General features: G+C 37.5%; 3 protein-coding genes across 5 annotated transcripts in view; 1 reads left to right on the plus strand and 2 right to left on the minus strand.

The window, feature by feature from the left end:
• The window catches only part of LOC125230094 (protein HID1), a 43,782-nt gene extending 20,644 nt beyond the window's left edge, over positions 1–23,138 (minus strand). For both annotated transcript variants that reach the window (XM_048135110.1, XM_048135109.1), the window contains exons 1-4: positions 23,008–23,138; positions 22,715–22,928; positions 21,160–21,302; positions 18,070–18,123 (exon numbers count right to left, since the gene is read on the minus strand). In XM_048135110.1, the coding sequence (XP_047991067.1) occupies positions 18,070–18,123; positions 21,160–21,302; positions 22,715–22,928; positions 23,008–23,073 (477 nt within the window). In that variant the 5' untranslated portion in view covers positions 23,074–23,138. The remainder of the gene's footprint in view (positions 1–18,069; positions 18,124–21,159; positions 21,303–22,714; positions 22,929–23,007) is intronic.
• On the minus strand, positions 10,637–16,082 carry LOC125230096. The gene is made up of 2 exons (XM_048135113.1): positions 15,078–16,082; positions 10,637–10,995 (listed from the first exon to the last, which is right to left on the minus strand). Exon 1 carries the CDS (start codon positions 15,485–15,487, stop codon positions 15,098–15,100), a length of 390 nt encoding a protein of 129 aa, XP_047991070.1. The 5' UTR covers positions 15,488–16,082; the 3' UTR covers positions 10,637–10,995; positions 15,078–15,097.
• A 173-nt stretch (positions 23,139–23,311) lies between the features above and the next one.
• On the plus strand, positions 23,312–24,631 carry LOC125230095 (acyl carrier protein, mitochondrial). 2 transcript variants are annotated; one of them, XM_048135111.1, is made up of 3 exons: positions 23,312–23,515; positions 23,715–23,834; positions 24,170–24,631. In XM_048135111.1, exons 1-3 carry the CDS (start codon positions 23,348–23,350, stop codon positions 24,347–24,349), a joined length of 468 nt encoding a protein of 155 aa, XP_047991068.1. In that variant the 5' UTR covers positions 23,312–23,347; the 3' UTR covers positions 24,350–24,631. The 2 variants fall into 2 exon arrangements, with proteins under 2 accessions (XP_047991068.1, XP_047991069.1); XM_048135112.1 differs by lacking the exon at positions 23,715–23,834 and adding an exon at positions 23,868–23,981 and having other exon boundaries at positions 23,315–23,515.
• The last annotated feature ends 778 nt before the right edge of the window (positions 24,632–25,409 follow it).

Consider the following 25,409-nt stretch of genomic DNA (forward strand, 5'->3'; position numbering starts at 1 on the left):
GGAACCTTTGTGTGGCAAACACAATGTTTTCTCACAAATGGATACATTTGTACACTCGAGAGGCAGAGAACGTGAGGAAAAGTATGATTGATTTTATAATCGTGGATGATAGAATGAAGAAGAATGTTCTGGACGCTAGGGTGTATCGTGGGTCAGGTATCCATACTGACCACTTCCTGGTAATGTGCCGAATAAGTGGTCTGTTCAAAGGGTGGCGATCACGACCTCGTGCGGCCCCTAGCGTTTTAGACCGAATAAAAGTGGAATGTTTGCAAGAAGAAAGCGCAAGTGAAGAGTACGTCAGTAAATTGAAGAATGAGTTTGAAAGTTTGGATGATATAGATGAGATTGATGAATTATGGAGCAACTTTAAAAATAAAGTTGTAAGTGTGGCTAGGGTAGTGTGTGGTGTGAGTAAAAGGAACAAAGGAGGAAAGGTGAAGAATGTGTGGTTCGATAAGGAAGTGCAAGAGGCGGTATGTGAGAAGAAGAAGCTATGGCGGGATTGGTTAGCAGCACGAGCTAATCAAAGAGCCCATAAAGCCTCTTTTGATGAGGTGAATGTAGCGAAGGATAACTATAGAAGTATGAAAGTGCGTGTGAAAGAATTAGTTAAAAGAAAGAAAGATGAACTTAATGATCAAATGGATGAAAGATTGTCGCAAGATTTTCAGACGAACATAAAGTTCTTCTGGAAATCCGTTCGCCTAGCCAGAGGTAAGAGTTCAGACTCTGAGCTAAAATCGGTGAAAGATTCGAATGGAAGTTTGCTGAATGGGGAAGAATGTATTCTAAAGAGATGGCAGGTATTTTGAAAGCTTGTTTGAAAGGGAGGAAGCAAATATGCTAACCTCAGGTTCGAATGGAAACTTATCAATGGATGAAATTAGCATGGATGAGATTGTGAAAGCATTGAAAGGTATGAAATCAGGTAAGGCTGCAGGATATGACAAGGTCTCCGCCGAGATGCTGAAGGCTGGACAGGGCATTGTAGCGAGTCAGTTGTATCGCCTTTTCAATTTGTGCTTCAGTACCGGCCGGGTACCTAAGGACTGGTGCAAGGCCGTCATCGTTCCTCTTTACAAGGGAAAAGGCTCACGACTGGACTGCAAAAACTACAGGGGCATTAGCTTACTCATCATCGTCGGAAAACTGTATGCGAAAGTGTTGATTGAGAGAGTAGTGAGAGTAACCGACGAGAAAGTATGGGATGCACAGGCGGGATTTAGAAAGGGTATGGGATGTTCGGATCAAGTCTTTTCCTTACGATGCATAGCCGAAAAGTTTTTGGCCAAAGGTCAAAAGGTCTATTGCGCTTTCGTGGACTTGGAAAAGGCGTATGATAGAGTGATGAGGAATGAATTGTGGTCGGTAGTGTCCATGTATGGAGTAGGCAGTCAACTCGTTCAAGCACTGAAATCTCTTTATGAGGATTCCAGTGCTTGCGTGAGAATAAACGGGTCATACACTGAGTGGTTTAGCATCGAAAAGGGTGTTAGACAGGGATGTGTAGCGTCGCCGTGGCTGTTTAATTTATTCATGGATAGTTGTTTGCAAGATCTGAAAGATTATGATTGTGGGTTGAGAATGGAAGGGTTACTGGTCAAATGTCTCCTATATGCCGATGACCTAGTATTACTTGCGTCGTCGGCCGAGGAGTTACAACTGATGGTAACAAGAGTGCATGCATCCTTCGAGAGGAAAGGAATGAGAATGAATGTCAGTAAGACGAAAGTAATGGTATTTGAAAGAGATGAGATTATGACAGATTGCGAAATTGAGATCGATAATGAAAGTTTGGAACAAGTGAAAGAGTTTGTGTATTTGGGAACGTTGTTTACAAGGGACGGTAAACATGGAAAAGATATTGAAAGGAGAGTGAATGCTGGGAATAGAGTGAATGGAGCACTAAACGCTTTTATGGGCAGCCAGAAAGTGTCGCAAAAAGCACGTCTGGCGGTGCATAGAGGAGTTTTGGTGCCTACACTTATGTATGGTAGTGAAAGTTGGGTGTGGGAGAAAAGACTTCAAAGTCAAGTGAATGCCGTAGAAATGAGAGCGTTAAGAAGCATGGCTGGTGTAAAGTTGAGTGATAGGATCAGAAATAGCGTGATAAGAGAGAAGTGTGGAGTGGATGTAGATGTGGTGACAAAGATTGAGATGGGTATGTTAAGGTGGTTTGGGCATGTAGAGAGGATGGATGAGAGGAGATTAACGAAGAAAGTATATGAAAAAGGAGTGGAAGGGTCAGTTGGTAGTGGAAGACCTAGGCGAACTTTTCTTGATCAAATCGGGGAAATATTGCAAAGAGGCCAGGTCAGAAGTACTCGAAACCGACGAGCGTGTATGAGAAATGTTATGAAAGTGTGTGAAGCGAAAGTGGTTTGTCAGGATCGTAGTAAATGGAAATCCGTGATCTCTGCCTACCCCTCTGGGAAACAGGCGTGATTGTATGTATGTATGTATGTATGTAAATTTTGTTATAAATAATGTGCATAACACGATACATAAAACCCTGTTTTAAATTCTTTATTATTAAATAATTTTGATGCCAACAAGTTCGGCGGAACAAGGGGGCCATTTCGGCCGCTTGGATTGACTATAAGAAGGCCTATGATTCGGTGCCTCATTCATGGCTGAGAAGGGTATTGGAGCTGTATAAACTTGATGCAGCTTTAATATCCTTCCTGGCTGCATGTATGAGGCAGTGGACCACAGTCCTTCGTCAACCAGGAGGCAGGGATGGCCCCCTGGCCCGCAGGACTTCATAAGGATTGAGCGAGGAATATTCCAGGGTGACAGTTTGAGTCCATTATGGTTCTGCCTAGCTCTGAATCCCCTCAGCAAGCTGCTGAAGGATTCTGGGCTAGGTTGCCGGCTTCGGAGAGAGGGTGAAGTCATCTCTCACCTTCTGTACATGGACGATCTCAAACTATTTGCACCGAACACCCAAGACCTGATGGTGCTATTGAAAACCACAGAAGTTTTCAGCACCGCCATCAGAATGGAGTTTGGTGTCGATAAGTGTGCGATCATGCATGTGCAGCGGGGGAGGTTGTAAATTCAGAAAATTTACAACTTTCTGAGACGATGTCGTTCAGATCTATCTCTGAATCAGAAACCTATAAGTACCTTGGTATGTCACAGTCGTTGGGTATTGAGGATGTTGGCATTAGACGGTCGGTGAAGGAGCGCTTTTTCAGTCGGCTGACAAAAGTCCTTAACAGTCTTTTGTCAGGAGGCAACAAAGTGCGCGCCTTTAACGCCTGGGTAATGCCTCTACTCATATACTCCTTTGGCATACTACGGTGGACCCAGACTGAGCTGGACGCCCTGGATCGGAGGGTCCGCTCACTGCTTACCACACACCGTATGTTACACCCGCGCTCGTCTGTTATGAGATTGTACATCCCACGGAAGTGCGGAGGTCGAGGCTTCCTAAACGCCAAAGATCTCCACAACCGTGAGGTGTACAATCTCAGGAATTACTTCCTTAACAACGAGTGCGGGATGCATCGTGATGTGGTGGCAGTGGACGGAAACCTCACGCCGCTCTCCTTGGCGAAACAGAACTGGCGCAAACCTGTGGTACTAAGTACTGCGGACCGCAAGGCGGTATGGGAGAGCAAGCAGCTACACGGGCGGTTCTACAAGGCCCTCACGGGACCCGATGTAGATCTGCTCGCATCGGTGAACTGGTTACGATTCGGGGACCTCTTCGGAGAAACCGAGGGTTTTGCCTGTGCAATTGCGGACGAAGTTATGATGACGAACAACTACCGGAAATATATCCTGAAGGACGGTACGGTCGACATTTGTCGGGCATGCCGCCGTCCCGGAGAGTCACTCAGGCATATTATTTCCGGTTGTTCTCATCTTGCTAACGGCGAGTACTTGCACAGACATAATCTCGTAGCCAGGATTATTCACCAGCAACTTGCTCTTCAATACGGCCTTGTGGACCGCGAAGTACCGTACTACAAGTACTTACCTGCGCCAGTTCTCGAAAATGGTCGTGCCACGCTCTATTGGGATCGATCTATTATCACTGACAGGACTATTGTAGCCAATAAACCTGACATTGTGATAATAGATCGACTGCAACGCCGGGCAGTGCTCGTTGACATCACCATCCCCCATGATGAGAATCTCGTGAAAGCCGAGAAGGACAAGTCCAGTAAGTACCTAGACTTGGCTCACGAGATAACCGCCATGTGGGATGTTGAATCAACGATCATTGTTCCGATAGTCGTTTCAGCGAACGGTCTCATAGCGAAGAGTCTCGACCAACATCTTAAGAGACTCTCGCTAGGTGGCTGGATCAAGGGCCAGATACAGAAGGCGGTGATCTTGGACACAGCACGGATAGTTCGACGGTTCCTCTCTCTGCGGCCCTAACCACCGGCAGCTTGGGCCTAGGGTGTGCAAACCGGTTAACCGGTTAACCGAAAAACCGGTTAACCGAGACTTTTTGGCCGCGGTTAAAAACCGGTTTTTATAGTCTCTAACCGGTTAATAACCGAAACTGTATTTATTTCTCAAAATTTGGAAAATTAGGCATTAAAAGGTTCAAAAATACGTAATTATTTAATGTTTTGTAATAATAAAGATTTATTTGTTACTTTTCATAACATTATTATCTGTAATGATTTTATTTTAAAAATTAGTCCCGAGTCTACTCAATTATACATTTTATACAATACAGTAGAGTCCAGTTAGTATATTACGACTCCGCATAGACCTAACGTCCAACCTCTTACAACGACATAAGCACAGGTATTTATTTGATTTCGTTTGTGACAATTTTTTTTTTATGGGATAGGAGGCAAACGAGCAGACAGGTCACCTGATGGTAAGCGATCACCGCCGCCCATGGACACCCGAAACACCAGAGGTGTTGGAGGTGCGTTGCCGGCCTTTAAGATGGGTGTACGCTCTTTTCTTGAAGATTTGAATTTCGTACTGAATATTGCTCTCATACGAATACTGCTCTCAAAAAAGGGTGATGCGAAAAACTCTAACTTTTTTGCGGTAAACGCGCAAACCTGTGTCTAATGATTGGTATAACTTTTTTTGGTATAGAAACATTTGATATAACAACATTTGGTATATATTTGAAGGATATAATCACTCATTTGACATAATTAACATTTGGTATAACCACAAAATATCTACTTTTATTTTGTATAATCATTATTTCGTATAACATTTATTTATAATAACCGTTATATGGTATAACTATCTATTGATATACGACTAGTATAATATAACTAGCAAACAGTAAAACATTTCATGAATTAATTTTATTATTTTTTGAAGGGATCACAGTTCTAACCTAACCTAACCTAATTTTTTGATAGCAGTACATATGTTTAAGGGTCACAGTTCAAACCTAACCTAACCAATTTTTCTGGTAGCAGCGCGTTGTGTGTAGAGGGTCACAGTTCTAACCCAATCTACTTTTCGTGTAAATGATGGATCTAATTTATTGTACATTTTTTTTTAATTCTAACTGTGCTTTAGAAAGAGTTTGTGTTATACCATTTATTTATTATAGGAAACTAGCTTTTACCCGCGGCTTCGCCCGCGTAATAAAAGTATTCATTAAGATTTTCATTTGGATCAGTAGGGACCGTAGGTTTCTCTGTAGGTATATTTATCTGCGATTATTTCGATTGCACATAATGTACTTTTGCTTGCAATGATTGTAGAAATATTACACATCGACCACAGCGTAAGTAATTCTATATACGCTGGGGAAACCTTTATAAACATCCCACATAGCCCGTATTTAGACACTATGATCGGTGGGTAAAAAGTACTTTTTTCTATTATCCCTTACAATTTTTTACATTTTGCTTATACTTATCGCAAACGTAATCTTCAAGCAAGCAAACAACGATCGTCTTAGAGCACATTGATTGTAAGAGACCGCCGACCGATTATCCGTATCCCTCTAACGATACCCATATTATCCGTATCCGTATCCGTATCGCTATCGCTATCGCTATCGCTAACGCTATCGCTATCGCTACCCCTATCCCTATCCCTATCGCTATCCCTATCCCTATCCCTTATCAAGATGTTTAATGATATAACACTTTAAGTTCTCGCGCTTTGTACACATATTTAAAGTCACATACAGGTCGAACGCGATTAATTAACATTATTTTTACCTTTTTCCCCAACGTTTCGGCCAGGTTGCACTGGCCGTGGTCGCGGAAGACTGACGTCCCAGCAAAATGTCACCGGAGATGTAAACAACACAAAACTACCCGATATTAATTTATATAAATGTTCGGGGTAGACAAATAAATATAATCTACCCGCTTTTAGTTAATGTTTATTTTAAAGGTAAAAATAATGTTAATTAATCGCGTTCGACCTGTATGTGACTTTAAATATATGTTTAATGATTTCTTATCAAGTGCTAAAATATAAAGTTTAACGCTATCGCTATCGCTATCCCTATCCCTATCGCTATCCCTGTCGCTATCCCTATCGCTATCCCTATCCCTATCCCTTATCAAGATGTTTAATGATATAACACTTTTAGTTCTCGCGCTTTGTACACATATTTAAAGTCACATACAGGTCGAACGCGATTAATTAACATTATTTTTACCTTTTTCCCCAACGTTTCGGCCAGGTTGCACTGGCCGTGGTCGCGGAAGACTGACGTCCCAGCAAAATGTCACCGGAGATGTAAACAACACAAAACTACCCGATATTAATTTATATAAATGTTCGGGGTAGACAAATAAATATAATCTACCCGCTTTTAGTTAATGTTTATTTCCCACCATGTTTATTTTAAAGGTAAAAATAATGTTAATTAATCGCGTTCGACCTGTATGTGACTTTAAATATATGTTTAATGATTTATTATCAAGTGCTAAAATATAAAGTTTCATGGTTTTATCATTTAAAATTAAGAAATCCCATACAAACTTTCAACCTCTTTTTCAACCCCTTCATCCCTTTTTTTCGAAATAAAAAGTAGCCTATGTTCTGTCTCAGGGTCTAAAGATTGTCTGTTCCAAATTTCATCAAAATCGGTTGCGTGGTTTAAGCGGGAAAGCGTAACAGACAGACAGACAGAGTTACTTTCGCATTTATAATATTATATAGTAAGTATAGTATAGTATATATAGTATATAGTATATAATAGTATATAGTATAGTATAGTATAGTATATATAGTATATATAGTATATAGTATATATAGTATATATAGTATATAGTATAGTATGGAGTATGGATGGATATGGATAAGCATTATACTCAAAGTATGTTAGAATAAATATTATTCGAAAAAGTGATTATTATATCAAATAAGAATTATACAATTTGTTAGTATATTATTTGTTGTTATATGATTCAACAATTATATCAAATGATCGTTATAACGACTAAAAATATATTAAAAAAAGTTATATCGATCGATACGCACCCGGTTAAATCGGACTAAGTTAAGTCGACCCCATTCAGAGACTTCTTTCAAGGAGGTCTCAATTTCAGACACAAGTTTGTTCCGGCTCTCGATGACGTTTTCCCGAGAGATATTGGTGCGGCCGGTGTAAGTAGCATCAACCGTACTATCATCCGCATAACAATGAATGCCGCTGGTTTGCAACATGTCATTGATATGCAAGAGGAATAGCGTAGGTGATAGCACACAGCCTTGGGGAACACCAGCATTCACAGGCGTGGAGTCAGAGCATTTACCGTCAACTAAGACCTTTATGCTTCTGTCTGTCAGGAAGCTACCCACCCAAACACATAATCTCTCGGGAAGCCCATAGGATGGTAACTTCGAAAGAAGTGCTCTGTGCCAAACGCGATCAAACGCTTTCGCGATGTAAAATTAACGGCCTTCATCTCGATTGCCTGTGCCCAACGATGTGTCAGGTTAACTAGAAGATCACCAGCCGAGCGGCCTCTACGGAAACCGTATTGTTGGTCACTAAGCAGCTGGTGGTCCTCTAGGTACCGTAGGGGCTGGCAGTTGATGATGGATAGTATGAAAGTACATCCGTTTATTACGACTCTCTGTCTTGCCTATTTACAACAAGTAGCAAGATTACATTGTGGCCACGTAACTTTTTGGAGTATTGCTTTTAAAATTTCAACAATTTGTTCGCCTCGGGTCTAATCTTATAAGCTAAATAGAAACCAATTTGTATTTTTCGATTGCGTATAAACTAGCTTTACTTACAAATGATGAGCAAGTACGCATACTAAAAAGGACTTTTCTAACTAAACAAGCCACAATACTATGATATGATGTTAATAATACCCTGTAAATAAACCTATTGATTAAAATGTTTTAGTAATAGAGATGTAGATATTACTTTTAATTAAAAGAAATGAAATTCGTTTTGTACGACATCTACATCTGGTTAATACGACGTAATATCAGCGGTCCCTTGAGCGTCGTTGTCTACCGACGGACCGGACGACCGGAGTCTACCGTATATTTCAAACTATATTTTTTAAAAGAAAGGTAAAATGGAGATCTTGGTTTTCTTACATCAATGGCTTGTATTACTAGGGGCTCTGGGAGCTGTAGACCTTCGCTACATGCCTAGAAAACGCAACTGTCGAATCACATTCAAACCACACAAGCCTTTTTTAGCAATTTCCGCATTTACTAAATTTCCAAAAACTGGATAAAAATGATCTTCATCGTGCAAGTAATACCTGCTACGATATCATCAACATCAGAATTCTTAAAGGTAATGGTAATTATTGCGTAGTACGGCCATTTACTAAAAATCCTCAAAACCGGTTAATAACCGGTTAACCGGTTTTGAAGGAAAAGTCTCGGTTATTAACCGGTTTTTTAAGTTAACCGGTTTTTGCATACCTTACTTGGGCCCTACCCCGCTGCTGGCGGCACCCAAGGTTAGGTTTTTTATAATGTGTTTATATGTGTTTTATATTGTTTTGTATGTGTTTTTGTATTTTACTTTTATATTCATATTATAAACAGCCTAGCCTAAGAAAGAAAATAAATAAAGAGTATAATAAATAGGTAATTATAATAATCTCAATTCATTTTAATTTAATTTAATTTACAATTCAGTTAAAAATTCTCTTATAGTGTAATAGGCTTTCTCTATAAGGAATACTTTAAGTTTTTCTTTGAAAACATTACTTTTGTCCTTATATGCTATTATATTTGGCGGTAACTTGTTGTATATTTTGTGCGCCATTCCTAGAATGCTTTTTTGCAAAAGTGCAGTCTTACTTGGTACTTTTTGCGAAGACTTTATTTTATTTTGAAGTCGTACACTCTTAAATTTAGTAAATAGATTTTGGTTTGTATTTACAAAATTGGCCATTTCATATATATATAAACTTGGCAATGTAAGTATATTAAGGCTTTTAAAAGATGGTTTACATGAGCCTCCTTCTTGGATACCACAGATTGTTCGTATGCATTTCTTCTGAGCCTTAAATACACATTCTTCTGGTGGAGTTTCCCCAAAACAGGACACCATATCTTAAATTAGAAGTTACATAAGCATGATATGCAGTTAATAGTGACGATTTGTTTGCTCTTTTTTTTAAATTGTATAGAGCGTATGAGTATTTACTTAATTTGTTACATATATTGTCAGTTTGTATTTTCCATGTCATCTTATTATCTATGCTTAATCCTAGAAATTTTGTTAAGTCCGTTTCATTTACTTTATGCCCTCTGTAACTTATGTTTAAAGTAGTAGATTTGGTTCGTTGCTTAAATGTCATGATATTGGTTTTGTCCAGATTTATTCTAAGATTATTATTATCAAGCCATTCTATGATAGTATCTAAGGTATTATTTATTTCAGTTTCATATGATTCTATATTTTGACCAGAAAAAATAATAGTGCTATCATCTGCAAAGAGAACCATTGGATGTACCGTGGCCTTAGGCATATCATTAATATAAATTAGAAATAATAATGGGCCCAACACACTTCCCTGAGGTACCCCATAATAGATATTCCTAAAACTAGATGTGTAGATTTCCTCTGTCTTCGTAGTCAAGGATATTCTTTTAATTTGTGTAATTTGTTTCCTATCTGTCAAGTATGAACGGATTAGATTGAAAACGTTTCCGCGAACTCCATAAGCAAAAAGTTTGTCTAAAAGTATATTGTGATCAACGAAATCGAATGCTTTCGACATGTCCATATACAAGGCACACGTAGGAATTTTTTTGTCCATATTATTAATTACTTGCTGTACTAAGTCAAAAATAGCGAGATTTATGGATTTTTCCTTTCGAAATCCTTTTTGTTCCTTTGCAAACTGTAAAGTATTTGGGAACACACAATGAAACCACCTCAGCTGATTATAGACTGATTTATTATTTTCGCTTGCATGCCGTTACCGCCTACCCTACATACAAATCTACCCACATAGTAATATGTGACAACTCCCCTTTGAAAAAAGAAAACAAAAATATAGTAAGTTTACCCATGCAAATTACACACATTTTCCTTCCTTACAAAAAATATTTCTTTGATAAATTTCTTACCCAATTAATTTAACAATTTTACCATTTATATAATTATTTAATTTTCTATTTTCGTCTAGGTAAGAATAAACTTACGCATGCAAGTGTGTCTAATATCTAGTATATATTGATCTCATTTTTGTTTTTATCTTACATTCATAACATCACAAGCATAATTATTTAATTACATTATATGAATACATGCATTTTGCAATTAATTACATAATTCACTTATTTACCGTACCTATTACATGACATAGACAGGTTTTTTATTTTTAAACTATTTAATTTATTTATGACAATTATATAAACATTGTATATAATGTGCGTTCATTAAGGAGATTTATGTATTATATTTATAACATCCATTCATATTTTTATTGTTTACAATCTGGGAAGGTAAGTTAGTTGGTAAGTAGGTACTTAATCTAATTTCGACGAGATTCGGGAACGGGGTAGGTCCACCGATCAGGAGGTCTCACCATCCTGCCAAAGCGAGTAACATAATAATTAGTATTATTCATTTGTTCGCGGTTTGGACTTGGGCCCCGGGAGCCGACGGGACATTGCGGCACAGGCAGACGGGACATAGTTACATTTATATCATCGTAAGTACGTACGCTAGGTAGATCAGAGCGCTGAGGTGAGTCAATTATCAGCTGTCTGCGATTACGTCTTAGAATTCTACCAGATGTCATTTTTATAAGATAAGACCTCGTACCTACAGTTCCATGTATAGTTCCATTATTCCATTCATTGTTTAATCTTACTTTAACTTTTTCGCCTACTTGGAGTTCTCGCAGGTGCTTAGCTCCTTTATCGTAATAATGTTTTTGTTTACTTTGACGCGATTTTAGGTAGTGTTCGACATTTTGCGGGATTTTAGGAGCTAGTAATCTTGGAGAACATGGTAAAAAACTGCGTAGTTTCCTATTATTCAATAATTCAGCGGGTGAAGGTAAATTGTTGTCAAGCGGAGTATTCAAAAATTCTAAAAAAGCTATGTTAAAATCAGATTTGTTGAATGTGGTTTTCTTTAACATTTTTTTTATTGTCTGTATTGACCGTTCAACTTGACCGTTAGACTGGGGGTAGTGGGGGAGGAAGTGACATGTTGGAAGAACCACTCTCTAGAAAAAGTTTTAAATTCAGTTGATGCAAATTCAGGCCCATTATCCGAAACTATAATTTCCGGTATGCCTTGACGTCTAAACACTTCTTTTAATTTCTTAATGACCACACTAGAACAGAGGGATTTCACTTTCATTACTTCTACAAATTTGCTATAGTAGTCAATTACTATCAGATAAGATTTCCCATTAAAATGAAATATATCTATAGGGTAAGGTGGGCAACAGAGAACCAGTGGTACACAAGGAACCAACGGTTTTATTAGAAAATGCGACGTTGCCAAACTGCACTGCGAACATAGGCACGCGCCGCTAAGGTTCCCCCGCTCGCTCCCCAGTCGGCGGCCGGTCCGCGTTGAAATTGCACGTGTAGTGAAGTATTTTGTGATTTTGGACAAGAAAACAAAAAAAATTAAGTATTTAGTTTTTTTATTTTCTCAGAATGTAGTTATGTTTGATTTATCTAATTAATCAGTTGTGCGGAGTGACTATTTCTCTATCTTTTTGACATTCACTGATGCGGCTTTCTTGTGCCGTTTATTTTTTACCGAATTTAAAAAGTGAAAATGTATATCTAGCACACATTGAACCACAAGGCTAGAGTACTCAATGAACCAGGAGGTTCTCTAGGTAATTCTCTAGTTAGCCTTTGGAAGGTCTATTTTGTACAACTTTTGCCATGTTTAAGAGTTAATATAAATATATCTAATATAACGTTACTATATAGTACAAAAATATATGATAATACATATATTATTTAAGTTTTTTGAAGTGCAAGACTTTATTTTTCATATAACGAAGAATATTGTGACGATTACATTAGTAAACTACTCTTAGTTTAAATAAATTAGCATTTTTGACATTGTAAATGTTGTATTTATTAAATTGCCCCATATTTACCTAAATCAGTTTGTATATTTTGCAATTATTCATCAAAAACTATGCAATTATATAATGGTAGGTTCATTGTGTACTAGGCCGGTTCATTGAATACATAGTACCGGTTCAATCTGTACCAGAGATTGTACACAATGAGCCATTTTTCATCTTTAAAAAAAACTAAAATATCTTGACTTCTATTCAGTTTTATTACAAAATAATGATGAAAATTTAGAGCTAGATAAATAACAAATGCACTGAATAAAAAAAAATTAATTTGGACCTATTATGACTGACTTATTAAGATTTAAATTTTTGGTGGCTCATTGTTGGCAACCTCACCCTACCTAATTTTGACCAGGCTCTTTTTGGAGGTTCATGCTGCATTAAAGTTTGTTTAACGTTTTGTTTTCTGAACGTCAAACACGCTTGACAATGCGAAAGGTAATCTTGCAGCTGTGAGTTCATATGGGGCCAAAACATGATGTCGCGCGCTCGTAGCATGCATTTTTCTATTCCTAAGTGGCTACTGTGTGCACGTTTCATCATTTCTGGCCGCATACATTTAGGTATGACCACACGATCCCCTCTCCAAACAATTCCATAAGCAACTGATAGTTCGTTTTGATATGCAAAGTAAGGTTTTAATATATCATTAACGTCTTTTTTGTGATTAGGCCATCCTCTTTTTATAGTTTTAGTTAGTTCTTTTAATTCGTCATCATCTTGAGTACATTTTTGTATTTGTAAGAAGTGCGTATCAGTGAGCGGGTTACTTGCTGATATCGCACACACCTGCGCGCGCACGTCGAGATCGCACTCCCGTGTGTTTTCATCGTCGCGCACGCCCACCTGTACTGCACGAGATAACGCATCCGCTATATATAAGTATCTGCCAGGCTTGTATACTAGATTAAATGTGTATGGCTGTAATCTCAACAACATCCTTTGTAATCGAGCGGGAGTGTTAACTAACGGTTTTTTAATTATGCTTACTAAAGGCTTGTGATCGGTTTCGATCGTAACATCATTTTTTCCATATATATATGTATAAAACCTTTCACAGGCGAAAACACAAGCGTATAATTCCTTTTCGATCTGTGCGTAGGCTTGTTCTGTTTTTGTCAGCGATTTAGATACATAACAAACAGGTAATCCATCTTGCAGTAGGCATCCACCTAATCCATTCTTACTTGCGTCTACCGAAATCGTAACTGGTTTTTTAACATCGTAATACTGCAGAACAGGAGGACTACACAAACATTTTTTTAAAGTATTAAAACAAATATCATGCCTCGAGTCCCAGTGCCAGTGTACGTCTTTCTTTAACAACTCGCGTAAAATATGAGTTTTCTCGGAGAGGTTAGGTATAAAATTCCCTACATATGTTATTAATCCGAGAAACCTTTCTAAGTCTTTGACACTTGCAGGGGTAGGCATGTTCATTATAGCGCGAGTGCGTGAGTCATCGGGACTCACTCCGTGTTGCGTAATCTTGTGACCCAAATATTTTATCTCCGATAAGCCTATTTTGCACTTCTCTCTGTTTAGTTTTATATTTATTTCCCTACATCTTTGTAACACTTTTCTTAGTCTAATGTCGTGTAATTCTTTGGTGTCGGCGTAAATCAACAGATCATCTATGAATAATTTTACCCCTTCTATATCGTCAAAATGTTCATATAATTTCCTATGGAAAATTTCAGACGCCGAGGAAATTCCATACGGCATGCGTAGAAATTTATACCTACCAAAGGCAGAGTTGAAAGTGCAAAGGTCACTACTAGCTGGGCTCAACTTAACTTGCCAAAACCCTTGCTTAGCATCAAGAGTGCTAAAGTACTTTGCCCCCGCTAGACTCGAAGTAATTTCATCTAGAGTGGGCAACTTAAAATGCTCTCGCTTAATTACTTTATTTAAATCTTTCGGATCAAGGCATATTCGAAGGTCTCCGTTCGGCTTTTTGACGACAGTCATGCTGTTTACCCAGTCGGTAGGCCCTTCGACCTTAACGATGATGCCTTGATCCTGCATCTCTTTCAATTTATTCTTAACTTGTTCGACTAACACAAGGGGCAATTTTCTAGGGGCGTGAATTACCGGTTGAGCATGGTCTTGTAATTGTATTTTATATTCTCCCGGTAGGCACCCTATGCCATCAAAAACATCAAGGTACTCATCTAGTACAGAGGCAACATTATTTGGTTTACCTATCGATAGCTCATGGACTCTTTTTACTAAGCGCATTTCTCTACAAGAGTACCTACCTATTACTGGATTCGAATCAACGTCGGCTATAATAAACTCTAAAATGTAAGTATTATTTTTATACACAACTTTTAAATTGCACTTTCCCGCTATAGGTATCAAGGTTTTCGAATAACCATAAATCCTTAATGAGGTTGTGTTAAGCGAATGCTTGTCTATACCTAATAATTTCAAGTACCTCTCAGGCAAGACATTTACCTCAGCTCCCGTGTCCAGTCCAAACGTAATATTCTTATTATTAATGGATAAATTGACAGACCATTCATTATCATAATTATGTTTATTATTTACCTCATCGGTGGATTCCCCTCTTATTTCATACACGCGACACATTCTCGAGTAGTGATTTCGTCCATGGCACCTGTCACACAGCTGACCAAATGCCGGACACTGGAATCTTCTATGTGTGGAGCCACATCTCGAACAGCTATGGCCGCCAGTCCTGTTGACCTGTGACGACCGCTGCCACCTGCCGCGCGCTGGCTGGTTGTCGTGCCCGGGAGCCGCGTGCGCCGGCGCCGGCGCGGGGCGCCCGCCTCGCCGCGCTCCACGGCGCCGCCCGCGCCCTCTGGCGCTGAGCGCATGCACCGCCTTATCCTCATCTGTATCCTCATGTTCTTGTCTACAACAGCTCGGACGACCTTGGCGTTCCATCGCGATTTTGTGTTTGGAGTTGATTTCATGCACATGATGTTCCGCATTCTCCTGCTTTATATGACCGGCTTGAGCACGGGATATCTCGGCTAGCCTACATATTTCTATAGCTTTTTGCAGCGTCAAATCATTTTCTCGTAAAAGTCGTTCTCGTAAGGTTGTCTCCTGAATACCACATATTAACCTATCCCTCACAAGGTCACTGCAGAGATCTTTAAAGTCACACTTTGCCGCCATAACATTTAATTCAAAAACATATTGTTCAATAGATTCAAATTCCTGCTGGTTCCGTGTGAAGAATCTGTGCCTTTCTACGGCGAGGTTCTTTTTGGGTTCAAAAAATACGTCAAATTTCTTTAACAACTCATCAACTGTCTTTGATTCTTCTGAAAACTGGTCATATACCTCGCGGCATTTATCACCTATTATATGAAGTAAAATATTAATCTGGACCTTTTGTGATTTTTTCGAAATTTCGCAAGCTTCGTAATAAATTAGAAAAGCTTTTTTCCATTTTTCCCATTCTTTACATAAATTTCCCGATGTAACGTTTACTAGATTGTTCTCGAATTTGAACGGCAATGGCGGCTGCAGCACTGACTCCATTATAGCGATACACGATTCTCACTATCACTCAGTACGTATTTATTAATAAGTAGCGACACACAATTTTATTACAGTCCGTACATAGTTTTACACTTTATCCGTAATTTTACATTATATAAGTCTTTTTTCCGGCTGCGCCATGTAAAGTATTTGGGAACACACAATGAAACCACCTCAGCTGATTATAGACTGATTTATTATTTTCGCTTGCATGCCGTTACCGCCTACCCTACATACAAATCTACCCACATAGTAATATGTGACAGATTTTTATTTTCAAAGTAGTTATATAGACTGTTGTATATGACTTTTTCTATAATTTTGGCAAATACAGAAATCAACGCAATTGGTCTATAGTTCTTCATGTCTTCTTTATCCTCTTTTTTATAAAGAGGTCTAACAATGGATATCTTTAGTTTGGTAGGAAACTCACCGTGTTCAATACATAAATTTATTATATGACTGAGTACAGGAGAGATGATGTTACATGTTCTTTTTATAATTTTTGTATGTATATTATCGTATCCGGTACTATTCGTATTTTTTAGAGAGTGTATGATTAGCCTTATGTCATCAGGATTTGTCGGTTTCATAAATATGGAGTTAGCATAGTATGTCATTGTTTTCTTATAGTTAGTTTTGTTGTTAGTGTTACTAGGAGGATTAACAGGACTAACTTGATCGATGAAATAATTGTTAAATTCCTTTGCAATATCTTTAGGATGAGTAAATGTCTTTCCATTGGATACAATTTGTTTAATGTTTTCGATGGGGTATCTGGCCTTAGATGAATTAATAATTTTCCATGTAGCTTTTGTTTTATTTCTTGAACTTTCAATGTACCTATCATTTTCGGATCTTTGAGCATTGCTTATGATTTCTTTGAGTTGTCTGGAATAGCTTTTTAATTTGTCTTTTAGGTCGGGATTTCGCGTCAATCTATATTTCCACAACAAATCTCTTTTCCGTTTACTACAATGTTTAATACCATTTGTTATCCATCTAGGCTTAGTAGTGGTGTTAAATCTACATCGTTTCTTAGGAAAACATAATTTATAAAATAGGTCAAAAATGTCAAAGAAATTATCAAATGCTTCGTTTGGATTGGTTGATAAAAATACATCATTGAAACTAATATTACTAAGGCAATCTATAAATTTGACAATGTGTTGCTCTGATAAATCTATTTGTTCTACATACCAGTATGGAATGGAACATGTTTTCTTCACTGGACACTTTAACAGCTGTGCGGTGTGGTCAGATAAAGCTAGTTCTAAAACCTCAGCTTTACTACCTCTAATATTGTGGATTATATTGTCTATGCAAGTTTGACTGGACAGTCTGGTTGGCTTTGATATTCCTGGCACAAGGTTGTAACTACTTATTAAGCTTTTGAAATCGACCGAGTGAGCAGTCGTTTTGAGTAGATCTATATTGAAATCGCCGCAAATGATTATCTTTTTGCTGTTTTGGCAGAACTTATTTAATATTTCATTCAGTTTGCACAGAAACAATGACACTGTAGCTGAGTTGTTTTTTGGTACTCTATAAACACAATTTGATCCTATTATGACTATCTGTGTCTGATCTCTGTAGTAATTTGGTGCCTCTGTAAGTCTGTATTAATGACTCTTACGAGTCTTACGGTTCAGCCACGGCATTGGGCTAAGCGCGACAGCGGTGAGCGGCGGCCATACATTGGAGCGAGACACAGCGATGGGATTTTTCATTCGCACGTATGGCTGATAGCGATAGATAGATATGTGCCTCACATAAAGAAATTTCAATTTTTTTTTGTAGTGGCCAAGTAATTAAAAGTAACTGTCTGGGAAATAAATATTCTGATATTTTTCAAAACAGGAACATTTTCATACCATATTGAATGTAAAAGAACTTGGTTAAAAATACCTATCTATACGTATCTGAAAACGTCAATATAATATTTCAGGGTGAATTAATAAACTATGTATAGCAAAGATAAGTTTGGCTACCAGATAAGATTTGAATATCGATCGTCACTTACCGGGCCCGAGCGCCGAGTACTCGCCACCGTAAAGTCGGGGCAAAACAGCAGGTCCTGCGAACACAAGGATACTTTATAAAATAATAACACTAATTATATAAAGATGTGTGGTGATGGGTTAAGAATTTCACCACCCCCTTTCTTCCCGTGGGTGTCGTAGAAGTTGACTGTGGGATATGGGTTAAATTGTGGCGTAGGCGAGGGGCTGGCAACCTGTCACTGCAATGTCACAATTTCGTTTTATTTCAACCCCTTTTTGCCAAGAGTGGCACTGAAACTTGAGTAGTTCATGTGCTCTGCCTACCCCTTTATGGGATACAGGCGTGATTGTATGTATGTGATTGTATGTATGTATATAAAGAAGAATAAATATTTATTTGTATTGAAGTCTGTCGTGGCCCCACTGCTGGCCAAAGGCCTCTCACCAATCTTTCCACTTATCTCTATTCAAAGACGTGTCTGACCACTCTTTTAAAAAGGAGTCCTGTATTGCTGACGGGGTCTGCCAGATCCCCGATTCGAGTTTTTTGGGCTCCCACTTCGTAGTGATTTTTCTCCGCAACACATTCGGCATTCGACAGACGTGACCCCAGCCCTTTTTTCCCAAAATATAAAAGAGCAAATACAGAAAAGGAAGTTATAGAAAAGAATGCCAGGGAATTATGCATTGGCCTTCATACCATACCACCAAAGATCCACCTAAACACATTTTGCATGCAACTATTGTGTCATAAGTACCTCTAGAAAAAATCTTTGTGGGAATTTAGTAAACCAACTGTTTGCGTCTACGATTTTTAAATTCGTCCTCTTTTATACTGACAAGATCCCTATGCCAATAAAAATATTAGAATGAATGACTGTTCATTTTATTTCATTGATCACGGACATACCTACTATACTATGTCATACTATGAGGACCTTGATATGGGAGTTATCAGCAATAGCACATACTTTAGGCATTTTAGGTAAAAAAGGAACACAAACATGATAAACATTTCCTGGGAATAGTTTTATTTGATCTAATGCTAACAAAAATATATTTTTCAGTACAGATGTTGTTTTTTTTACGCACTAGTGCGAGAAGTGGTTCATTATATGCCAGGTTGAAACTTCGGAGGCTCATCTGTACTGGAAAACGTCGTACGATACACGTGCGAAAAGGAAATTCGTAAATCGTGTCGATTCACAGACAGGTATTGAGCCTCAAAAGCTGGCCAAAATCCATTTTTTTTATTTACGCCGTACCCCTTCTTAACCATTGTTTCTTAAAACTAGAATAACCCCTCCACCTAGTAAAAAAAAATACCACGTGCTAAAGTCATCTATCACCCGTGTAGGCTTAGTCGAAAATTACCGTTCGCCGAAAGCGTCTGCGTGATTGTTCGATGCACTCGAATTTCATTGTTTTCAAAAATTTGTTATTCCTTGATTGGCCCGTTTTGTGTTGGTTTCTAATATGGATTGCAAAGAACTAGGTATGTTCTTTATTTAACACTAAATTTTACTTAAATATTAATTGATTTTCTTCATTAATACCCTTGAGAAGTGAGTACCGGGAAATTTTAAATAAAAAGATAAGTTTTTCAAGAACATTGGAATTTTTAATAAGTTACCAAGCATTATCCAGCTAACATTTGAATGACATGTTGAAGAATAGACTTTCCTTTATAATATAAAGTACAGAATAGCCACCCCAATGCACCCGCCTATTTTTGGTGATTTTTTTTCCGTAAGCACATTCGTTACTTGGTACATGAGATTTTACTTATTTTTACGTTTTTGTGTTTTAGGTTCTTCTGGAATCCGGGTATTATATAGGAATGATTTATTTGCTATTATTGAACGCTCAGACAGCTCAACTTTTAACAAAAAGTTGCAATTTTTGGAGCAAGTATTACTGAATCTATATACGGAAAATGACCACAATATTGCTGATATAAAGCTGAAACTGTCTCGCATCAAGCATTAGTTTAAACAAAAATGGACAGCTGCTCTTAATACAAGTTCCAGATTCCTAGATAGCAGCATCGAGTAGCTCAAAGGATGCATATCTCTACCAAAAGCAGGAGTCAGTTCTGGTCGTCCTGAAAAGACTTTCTTAGAGTTGAGCGACAGGAGCAAGAGACATAAAACAGAAATGTCCTGGAAGAAAGCTAATGTAAGCTTTGATGAAAATAACTAATAAAAGTTGAAATATAATATTTAATGTCTTTCAACTTTCAATTTGTCAACCAGGAACCGTTATAGTTTCGCCATGTCTGTCTGTCCGTCCGTCCGTCCGCGGATAATGTCAGTAACCGGTAGCACTAGAAAGCTGAAATTTGGTACCAATATATATATCAACCACGCCGGCAAAATGGTTAAATAAAAAGTGGAAAAAAATGTTTTGTTAGGGTACCCCCCCCTACATGTAAAGTGGGGACAAATTTTTTTTTCATTCCAACCACAACGTGTGATATATTGTTGGATAGGTATTTAAAAATGAATAAGGGTTTACTAAAATCGTTGTTTGGTAATATTAATATTTTCGGAAATAATCGCTCATAAAGGAAAAAAAAGTGTCCCCCCCCCCTCTAACTTTTGAACCATATGTGTAAAAAATATGAAAAAAATCACAAAAGTAGAACTTAATAAAAACTTTCTAGGAAAATTATTTTGAACTTGATAGGTTCAGTAGTTTTAAAAAAAAATACGGAAAACTACGGAACCCTACACTGAGCGTGGCCCGACACGCACTTGGCCGGTTTATTTTACCTTCTTGACCCTTAAATCTTAATAACAAATGGTTAGGAGGCCATTGGAACTTTAAAATAATTTTGGCCAACTTTTTGGGTCAAATACCAGTCTGTGCGATTTAAAACACTCCCTTCGGTCGTGTTTTAATTTATCGCCACTCGTTTCGAACTTCCTTTTCTTCGCACTTGTATCGTAATGTACTATTTTAAAACTCATATTATGATTTACCTTTTAATACCTTGCCTTTTCTGTGCAGTGTACATATAATCTGGAACTATGTTGATCAAAAGGTTAACATATCTCTACTACACACAATTTGCGAACATTATTGCTAAGTAGCTATGCAGCACTTACACAAACTGCATTGATGAGAGACTGCGCCAGCGGCACAGACTCATTCTCCGCAGCGGGCAGCGAAGACCAGAAGAAGCTCTGCCATTCTGGCTCTTCAAGCATGTACGGAAGCACCCGTGTGAGCAGGCGCGCGCAGTTTAAGGCTGTAGAAAATTATACATAGCAATAAATCACACCTTTACATGGTGAAATTCCAACTCATTTGCAATTTGTTCCAATGTTAGGTCGGTTTCATTCTAAATGTGTGAAATTTTTCATACCCTAAAAATAATGATTTGATGGTCAAGGTGTTTCCCACTAGTTACCACCAGGTTGTTACCAGTGGTAACAGCTGGGATTGATTTCTACTTACCACTGGTAACTACAGAGTTTTTTTTCTCAGTAGGTAACTAACACTGGTAAAATGTGGAATAATTTCTTGTTAGAATAGCCTGCCTACCCCTTTGGCTGGTTATAAATCTCTAAATTTAATACAGAATGATTGGGTAGAAAATTGGTTAGTTTATTTATGTATATGATTGTACTTATTTATGTATGTATATTGATGATGCATATAGTATTTAGATAGTGACTTATATCTATTTAAATTTCTGTTTTATTTTCCGCACCAATTGTAAGTTTCTGTTTGGTCCAATGGTTGACTGGTAGAGAATGCCTTAAGGCATTAAGTTCGCCATTTGTACTTTATGTTGTGCAATAAAGGTTAAATAAATAAATAAATAATAAAATTGGTCCACTAACTAGTTGCTTAGGTTATTTCCAATGATGTCATATATACCATAGATCAAGCAAACATATCTACTTAGCGTGTCAAATGAACTCAGTACAAATCCAATGAGTTGTCAGTCTTTAATCGCACCTTGCAGCTTTCGGGCGTCAATTTTGTAAGTTGAAGTCAACAAAAACATTAAAAATGCCTCGTTACGTGATATTTAATTATGAACACTCAAGGGCCTGAGACATATTTTAAATCACAGGCAAGTAACAACTTCAGTACAAAATCTGACAAGCTCGGCAGCCATATAAATAGATGAACTTGTTTCTTCTATCTAAATGTGAAAAAATGGTTAGTTAAAAGAGAAAAACTGAACATTTTATTTTGAAACCACTGTGTTATTTTTAACAAAATGAAGTTGTTTAGGACTGTATTAAATAAACAGTATAAAATAAGATGACCTCTTTCAATAACAGCATTAACAAAAATTATGCAGCAACAAAAAGTGAATTTGTAAATAAGAATGAAACAAAAATGGAAAAGGTAAGTAAAGTATTACTTCAATTACATACAACTTATAATTGAAATAACTCAGACTAAGATTATGGTTTTCATTACTAAATGTGCACATTGTGCACTTTATTTGCATATACTTCCTAATCCTATATGGCTTAGTCCATAAATACTAGCCTTAACAATGCAATTCGTTGATTGGTGATTAAAATTCAAGGTTATGCTGATTTCACCTACACATAAACTATAAAGCTAAGTGTGTCAAACTCTCTTCCCATTGTTTTCATACAGCATACATCGGGCTATTCTCAATTTATAATAACTTACCGATCTGTTGTTCTCTCTGTGTGCGGCAGCTGCTGTCCACGGTCTTCACCAGCTTCTCCACAGCCTTGTACACGAGAGTCGCCAAATTATTTGGGGACTCCTCGCGCAACGCGCGGATCTCCGCCCCCGGCACCAGCGCGAACACATCCTGCACGTTCGTCACGCTCTCCGACCAGAACTGGTCCCAGAAACTGTCATCCGACGCCTCGATAGGCTACAACGAAGTCAACAAATTGATTCATCAATAAAAACACCAACGCAAATGTAACATATGTCTTTCCCTCAACTCCTACCTGTGTTTTCGATGTCAGCTGGACCACAGCTTTCCGAAAGTTTAATTTTGTGTCAGCGTTCCCCATTTTAGATGTTTTTATTAATTGTTTAGACACATTAAATCCATTTCCATACGCACGTACTCTGGGAAAACAAATCGACAAAAACTGACAGGAAAATGACAGCGAGCAAAACGTGTCATAAAGCACAATGCATTTTTTTTTTTTGGATTATTCAAGACAATGATTTAAACGCAGCAAAGTAATTATTGCGTATGTATATGGCAACACTACAAACGTCTTATCTGCTCTGCAGTCTGCTCTATCTTGTCTATTATGGAAAATATTTGAAGCCCGAAAAATGGCTGCTGCGAATCTTGTCCGAAGTGCTTTTAGCGGATTATTACGAAAATCCACCACATATAGAACTCCGGTAGTATGCCGGCTTTCGACTGTCGCCTTACAACAAAAATACCATACAGTGAAAACCGCCGTAACCTTATACAATAACAAGTACCTGCAAAATGGGGTAAGGATCCCGTCAATCAATACAATGTTTTTTACAGATTTTGGGGCAATAGTCCTTTTCAAATTGGCAATTTACTTTATAAAACGAACTTGGACGATACATATCTAAATTATAACACTATCATTTGTCTCATTTTATATCATAACCTCAATCAATATATTGCATAACAAATGTGTACAGTGTTACTAAAACTGTTTAGGTGCAATCTCATCGTATGCAACCATACTCGTCTGGCGCCCAGACCAAGCCCTCTCCGAAAGAGATCGAGGAGCGAGTGATGAAAGTGTGCCAAGCTTACGACAAATTGACTCAGACCAAGGTACCTATTCATTATTTTTAAATTCTGTTTCAGAGCCAGAAAGTCGATGTCCGCCACTACAGTGCGGGCCCCCCGCTCTCGCTTGAGCTCATAGAACAGAGAGTCCTTCTAGTTCTGAAACTTTATGACAAAATTTGTGCTGAAAAGGTAGAATAAAATTTAATATGTATCTCCAGAATTCATTCTATCTGTGACACACATGCTGTTTGATAACCTTCCTCATTATTATAACACTTCATCTTGTTTATAACTTTTGAGTTTATTGAAAACAAAGTTAGGAATAGAACATTTTAGTAAAAACTCATTGTTATAATTTTAATTTTCTCTTTTTACAGTTGAATGTTAACTGCCACTTCATGACTGACCTGGGCTTGGACTCCCTTGATCATGTAGAAATCATCATGGCTATGGAAGATGAATTTGGTTTCGAAATTCCCGATGGAGATGCGGAGAGGCTGGTCAGGCCCAAGGACATTATCCAATACATTGCAGACAAAGAAGACATCTATGAATAAATCAAACCCATTTCAAATTAACAGTAATTTTAGACCAAATGCATTTGACATTTAATGTTTACCAAACTTAAATGTATTCTTCAATTGGTGTAATTTTACTCAATTGGAATAGTTTAGTTGAATTATTTGTTGTTAAAGATCAATATGGCCGAACATCTGTCAAAGGGGGTGTAAAAATGTAAAATCTGTTTTTATTATATGCCTGTTAGAATAGATCATGTGCTTTTTATTTGGTCTAAAGCTATTCTGTGGTACCATTACAATAAACTATTAGATTACGAAGTATTTTGTATCATTCACAAGTGTTATTTTTAATCCAGAATATCCTAGATATAAATAGAACAGTTATTTTACGGGGAAGCAATTAAAGTAAAAAGTCTGTGTCAGTTTTGTTACCAATGTTAAGCATTAATATTTTTACAATAAATTTGTTATGGTGTTCATTTCATAAAGTAAGGTGCATTAGGGTAATTCCGAAAGTCGTCTAATTTCGAAAATCACAAATATTTTCATCACATCAAGATTCCCCTTTATAAATACCCCGAGCATTTCTGTCATTCGGAATTACCCTAATGCACCTTATAAGCTATATTACAATATAAAAACGCAGAAATAGTTCGTTTTTTAGGGTTCCGTAGTTCCGTACCTCAAAGAGGAAAAACGGAACCCTTATAGGATCACTCGCGTGTCTGTCTGTCCCTCTGTCACAGCCGATTTCTCCGAAACTACTAGACCGATTTACTTGAAATTTGGCACACGTATGTAAACAAGTGGCCCAAAGACGGACATGTAATATAATTAAATTAAATTAAACGAAATTTAATCATAGGGGCCACTTTTGGGGGGTAAAATTGAAAATTAAAAATCAAAGTTATTAGAACTATATTGTGCTACATATCAAATGAAAGAGCATTTTATAAGCATCTCAAATATATTTTTTTTTATAGTTTTTATTTTGGTAATTTAGAAGTAATTTAAGAAAATAAGCAAAAAATGACCATTCCCCCCCCTTATCTCCGAAACTACTTAGCGTAAAATTTTCAAAAAAATACACGAGATA

This window comes from Leguminivora glycinivorella, chromosome 10, assembly GCF_023078275.1.
Source record: "Leguminivora glycinivorella isolate SPB_JAAS2020 chromosome 10, LegGlyc_1.1, whole genome shotgun sequence".
NCBI lineage: Eukaryota > Metazoa > Arthropoda > Insecta > Lepidoptera > Tortricidae > Leguminivora > Leguminivora glycinivorella.

Excerpts from the sequence above, each read along its gene's own strand:
- LOC125230095 (XM_048135111.1), top strand. The coding sequence starts at position 23,348 with ATGGCTGCTGCGAATCTTGTCCGAAGTGCTTTTAGCGGATTATTACGA. Across the intron at positions 23,516-23,714 it reads ACAAGTACCTGCAAAATGGG|GTGCAATCTCATCGTATGCA; the intron begins GTAAGGATCCCG and ends AAAACTGTTTAG. Across the intron at positions 23,835-24,169 it reads ACAAATTGACTCAGACCAAG|TTGAATGTTAACTGCCACTT; the intron begins GTACCTATTCAT and ends CTCTTTTTACAG.
- LOC125230096 (XM_048135113.1), bottom strand. The coding sequence starts at position 15,487 with ATGCGGAACATCATGTGCATGAAATCAACTCCAAACACAAAATCGCGA.